General features: G+C 38.9%; 1 protein-coding gene across 1 annotated transcript in view; it reads right to left on the reverse strand.

The window, feature by feature from the left end:
* The window catches only part of LOC114244968 (uncharacterized), a 168998-nt gene extending 166662 nt beyond the window's left edge, over positions 1-2336 (reverse strand). Inside the window, exon 1 of the mRNA XM_089739672.1 lies at positions 2059-2336. Within this exon, the coding sequence (XP_089595798.1) occupies positions 2059-2113 (55 nt within the window). The 5' untranslated portion in view covers positions 2114-2336. The remainder of the gene's footprint in view (positions 1-2058) is intronic.
* Between the last annotated feature and the right edge of the window lie 3664 nt (positions 2337-6000).

A 6000-nucleotide genomic window follows, 5' to 3' on the forward strand; every position in this document is an offset into this window, starting at 1 on the left:
GTGACTTTCTTGAATGAGTTTAGTTTTCGTTGGAAAAATGCCAAACACCACAAAAATGCAAAACCTTAGTCGAGAAAGAATTTATGGTTTATATGTATATGTCATTAGTTCTAAGGGTTTGCTTGAAGGTTTGAAGGTCTCTTGTGTCGAAATGTAAATTGTTGATTTCATAATATTATTATCTTTTATATTTAGCATACTCTGAGCAGTTACTTTAAATGTTCCTACCACGTCTATTTTGTCATGCAGTGACCCGGAACTGCCGCTCTGAGGAATTACTTTAAATTTTAATATTCCTACCACGTCTATTTTGTCATGCAGTGACCCGGATGTGGAGCAGAATTCATACCTATTACCTGAATTGTGCTTATCAACAGTGAAATCCCATCGAAATTTTTGGCAAGGCAACATGCCCCCGGCTCTGTAATGAACTCACCTCCAGTGTCCCCTTCCACGGCTTAGGCAGAATAACGCTGAAGAAACTGGATCCGGTATATGTATTATCCTCTCTTATTACTAACTCGAAAAACACATGGATCAAATAAGACGCCCGTTATACTTATACCAAACGATATGACTATACTAAGGCCCGAAGATAGATCCTATTCTAAGCAAACACTTAAAATGTAAATCACAGAAAAGGAATTAAACCAAGTCAAATAAATATGTGTATACAAAAAAGGAGCATTCACAAGGAAAATATACAGCGTCCTCAAAATAGACTTACATTTAATCAAACAGTGGTGATTTGCGGATGACCGATTTGATATATACTTGTCTCTTTTACTTATATAAGTGGAATAGGGACCTGGACCATGTATTAATTTGTTACCAGAGTTCGTCGACATTATAATATGAATACCGTCACTAATTTTAAGACTTAGGTGGAACTGTCAACTGTCACCATTGTTCAGACTGGAAGGCATGGAATTTCCTTAAATTAAATAGGGAAACTTTATTTTCTATAACTTAGATGAGTGGACGAGCTCACGGCTCCCTGGTTTTTAGTGGTCACCCTTAAACATGTACAACGTAAAAGCCGCCCCCCACCTTGAGACATGAGGCCTTTTTTTTACAGTCCGATGGTTGCCTCTTCAAACCGAAACGCATTATTAGTACACGGCAGAAATAGGCAGGGTGGTGGTATCTAAGCGTGCGGACTCACAAGACGTCCTAACACCAGTAAAATGCATGTCCATAAGTATGGATGTCGACTAACAAAACCTTGTCACCTTGGAGGAGGTAAATTTATCTGTAGCTATCCGATCATATAGATCATTCATAATCTTGTATTGCGGATATACCGCAACACAAGATTATGAAACAATGAAAACAAAACATGTTTGTTTAAATATGTAAAACAATAATAAAACAAAAAAAAACCTTTTAAATCGTTGGTTTAAAATCGGCTTAAAACAACAACAAAAAAATGTAAGCTCGCCGAAGCATTTACGGTCGATTCGATTCAAATAGCTTCGTTATTTAGTTTTTTAAATGTAGAACGATTTTTTTCACGTCTCACCTGATCTTTTCATTTTCATATGGCTTTGTGTTTTCCTTTTTTATTTGCAATTTTAATTGGTTTTGTTTTGTAAAGCCGGCTTATGATTGAATTCATATAAAAAGCAATTTGTTTTTCATGCTTAGAACATCTCTTTTTTTTTAGAGTTCAAAAAGTCAAACAATTTGTAAAAAAAGGTATACATTCATTGTATTGGGACGGTTTTAAACAAAAGTATGCGATAAATTAAAATATAAATGTGTCAAACATACTTTTCTTACTAAAACGTATTTTTTTATGATTCGAGCATTTTATCTCACGTTTATTTTAAATAATTTTGAAGTTGAATTTACTTTTAATTAGGTCATGGTCAATACAACGTTAATTTTTAGTTTTAAATCGTTTTTTTTAAATACGTCAACCATTATTTAACCTTAAGGGATAAATTATGCCACTGTAACTTGTTTAGTTAATTTTGTAACTTTTGTAGATGTAGAATACAATAAAAAATCGAATTATTAATATTAAACATTCATTATAAATAAACTAAGACTTACCGTCCAATAAGAACAACATCCTGAAGAGGAGGTGACAAATCCTTTTCATCTTCATCTTTATAACACTTAAACTATTCAACTACGATAAATGGACGAGTATACGAAGCGAGTAAAACCCAAAACGCCACAAACACACAGAAACCTTAAAATTGGTTTCGATTTTAATTGGTTTACGTTTAATTTTAATTGGTTCGAAATTATATTGGTTGAATTAATTGAAAACGCGCTCGGCCCGTTAGCATCGTAGCGCAGCGTAGCGGTGCGCTCGGCGCGCTGTCCTCTCAGCTACTGGCGTAGAGGAGCTACGAGATTGCTCATTATACTGAACGAATAAGGCGGCGCACTCACTACATTATTTCGCCTAATAAAGTTCCGCTCTCGTGTATGCAGATGCGTTTACATAATGTTATGGAATTTCCGAGGATATGTGACGCGTATAACGGACACCCGCGTAATATTTAACACGAGGTCGCCATTTCATTTAGGATGAAGCTGGTGTGTGAATATTTTGGGCTTAGTTCTAGTTTACATTTGAAATACACAAACACGGCTGAATCATGTTTCTTTTCCATTCTTAATCGTAATTTATTAGATACATATTTGTTTAGTACACTTTTTAGTAAGCCTTTTGTGTATAGCTATAATTGATAATCGACTTGAGATCAGCATAGGACCAGATCTAGTCTGTGCCACGATAGTAATAGATTCATGTTTTATTTTTAATGGGACCTCTAGATTAATATTTCTAGTAATATCATAATATTTTGACTAATATTTATTGATTAACTATTTAAAGAAATCTTATTTTGTGGTCGCTTAGATTCAAAATATATCCAATGGAATCATATTCGAATTAAAATATTCAAAAAAATGATAATGAACATTGGTCGTCGTATCTGTAATCTCGAAAAATGACACATGAAAATGGAACTAAAATAAAACAAAAGAAACGTAGGGATTTAAAAATAGCTTTGCCGAACCCTCAGTCTCCTACGAAGAGTCAAATCAATATCCACACTTGTCGCCTACAAAATCGGGTAAGCATTCCGCGAGTATTCGTTCATTTATGGCATCACCAAATAAACTAGACTATAAACTATGAATACACAATTAGGCAATGATAAACAACGCCGTAGAAGAACATAACTGTGAAAACCGATTAATTGTTTTTGGCGATTCCAATAAACGCGAAAATAAATTAAATTATTTTTTATTCTAGATTTCCTAGCCAAATTTCGATCTAGACGGAGACCAAAGGGCTGCCAGATTCGTCACGGTTAACTTCTTTTGTCTAGGTGCGAGTATTAAAATATCTAAGTGAGATAAAGGACGGCCTCTCTGATAAAGCTAAACTGCTACTTAAAAATAATAATATAAGCATAGTAGAAACGTAAACAAAATAATTTTGGTCAGCTTTGAGGTTTTACTCGGAGAATATTGACATCATAAGATTACCTCAAGTAATCGGGCACAAATCGTCCTTAATCTGGTCTTAAACTAGGATTCCATATATAAGAATTAGAAATAGATATGAAAATGTTTAAAAAAATCTACAACAGATATTAGACATCCAGACACATAGCAAATAAAACTGTTCGTTACCCGAATATTTGACCGATGTGGGAGTCGGACAAACGACCCTCGTCCAGTAGTCAGGGACGCTAGCTACCACGCTATCAAATTATTAACATAAATAAATACTACATAGTAAATATACCTTACCTACATAGTGAATATGCTTTAGTACATAAATATTAAAAAATCTCATAAAATCTAATTATATGTCTACTAACACATGTCCAAGAACTTGCGCCACGTTTCGAAGAACGAACTTTTAATAAATTCTCCATCATAAGTCGCTAGAGAAATTCTTTCATAGTATCTAATAGCTTATTATCTGTTTCACTACTTCTTTGATTTTATTTTGTTAATGAAAGGTATATGAAAGAACATTAAAAAAAATTGAAGGAATTAACGTCTGAAAAAGAAGAAACGGGAAAGTTCCTTGCTATGGGACATTCTGTGAATATTTATACAACTGAGGATAAATCCCAAGAAGGATTGTCAGACAATTGGTTGTAAAACTCAGGCAATTCAATACACAGCATGAAAAAAAGGATATGCTGCGACGACCCTACATACTATGAGATAAGCGGAAGATGAAGAAAGAAAGAAGATTTATTTAAAAAATAAAGTTTGCTTAATACTCATTAATTCACGACAACGGGAATTTTATTTGTGGTAGCCATGTGTGTTCTATATTCCTATTCTTTTTATTATTATCTCGTAATGATGGCCAACTAATGTAATGACCACGGTAATTTAATACAATTACAGTCATGGTTACCGGCATTTAAACATACCAAAAAACTTGAGTCTTACGGTCAAAATCTGTTGGATTCAAATAATTTATAATACCTACGCGTATTGCTATATAAGAAAACATGCAGGATACTCTCTTTGTTACAATCTGCGTAACTTCAAAATTAGAAGTATTAAATTGTAAACAGATTGAATGCCAGACCTATGCTAATCCTGTGTCGTCAGGGGTCGAAGCTATAACTCAATGTTCCGGCGGGGATCAGGATATCCGGGCGCCGAATCCTTATATATCAACGTGATCTCGCAGGTTGATGGGTAATCAACAATGATCTGTAATGGAAGATTTAAATTAACAGGGGAAATGGCTAAAATTTTAAAGTTTAGAATGATATCCGAATTCAATAACGAGACTGGTATGGTTTGAGATCACCTTCTCTATTTCCATTTTGGCTCTAAATAATTTAAATTTCCATTTTAATGAATTAATCGTCATCATTAATCGTCGTCACAGTCATCCACTGCTGGACATAGGCCTCTCCGCATCCACATCACTGAGCCCGGTCTTCGACTCTCCTCATCCACTTCTTGGGGATGTATGGGAATGACACACCATCTATTCACTCCAAGTCCACCTCACCTGCCCGCGCTCATCCTTCTGATCAACGAACGAGGCTCTGGAGACCGGCTGATGGTGGTATCGCTCAGTCTAAACTAGGCACAACTAAAAAATCTGATCACTGACAGTCAGCAATGTCAGTGGTACAAAAAAGAGCTATGTCTCTGCGACCTCCAACACGCCTTTTTTTTTTTTTTCGGGTTGAGGGCCGAACCTCCTACGAGGTCCCCGCGCAAAAGGGGCGCGCGGGGTATGTGAGACTCAACGATCTGCATGGTGTTGTGAGCAGATCGCGGGCCCAACGATTTTAGGGCCCACCCACTAAACGACTCCCCTGCACTCTTACACCCGACGTCCGATCCCCTCCGAGGTCAGAACCCGGATGCGGTAGGGGGGCTACCGCGGTCAACACTACAACCAGACGGCGCGGCTCACTCCAAGGACGCCCAGCCGACGGAGCCTTCGAGGCGAATCGAAGGCTCTGAAACGTCGGCCGTCTCGGTACGGCAGCCCGTCGGGCCGCCCAGACGGTGCCGCTGGTGTCCCGGAATACCCCGCTGGACCAGAACCAGCCTGCCGGGTCGGGACGCGATACACCGTCGACCGGTCGCTCTATTCACTCCACGGCAGCGCGCTAGAGTGCTGGTAGCGCGCCGCGCGGCCTCACCCCCTCAGGTCGCCCCTTGACCTTCACCGGGGGGAGGCCGCTACCTACAGGGGCCGGGACGTACGGGCGTATTCCCGCCTCTGGCCTCCGGCTCGACGGCGACGGATCGGTGCGGAAAGGGAAGAGCTCTCCCTCTCTCGCTCCGCCGCCTCCTTCTGCGAGATGGTGGACTCGCAGAAGTCGAGCATCCCCTTCCAGGACGCGTCGCTGCCGCGCATCGTAGCCACGACGCACGGCAGCGAGAGGTCCTCTCCTATACCTCCAACACGCCTGCCCAGCGTAGAGATTATGGGCATTTCCTCTATGAAAGACACACATAATCAATCAGCAAGGAAAT

Source organism: Bombyx mandarina, chromosome A1 (genome assembly GCF_030267445.1).
Source record: "Bombyx mandarina strain Sakado chromosome A1, ASM3026744v2".
Classification (NCBI taxonomy): domain Eukaryota; kingdom Metazoa; phylum Arthropoda; class Insecta; order Lepidoptera; family Bombycidae; genus Bombyx; species Bombyx mandarina.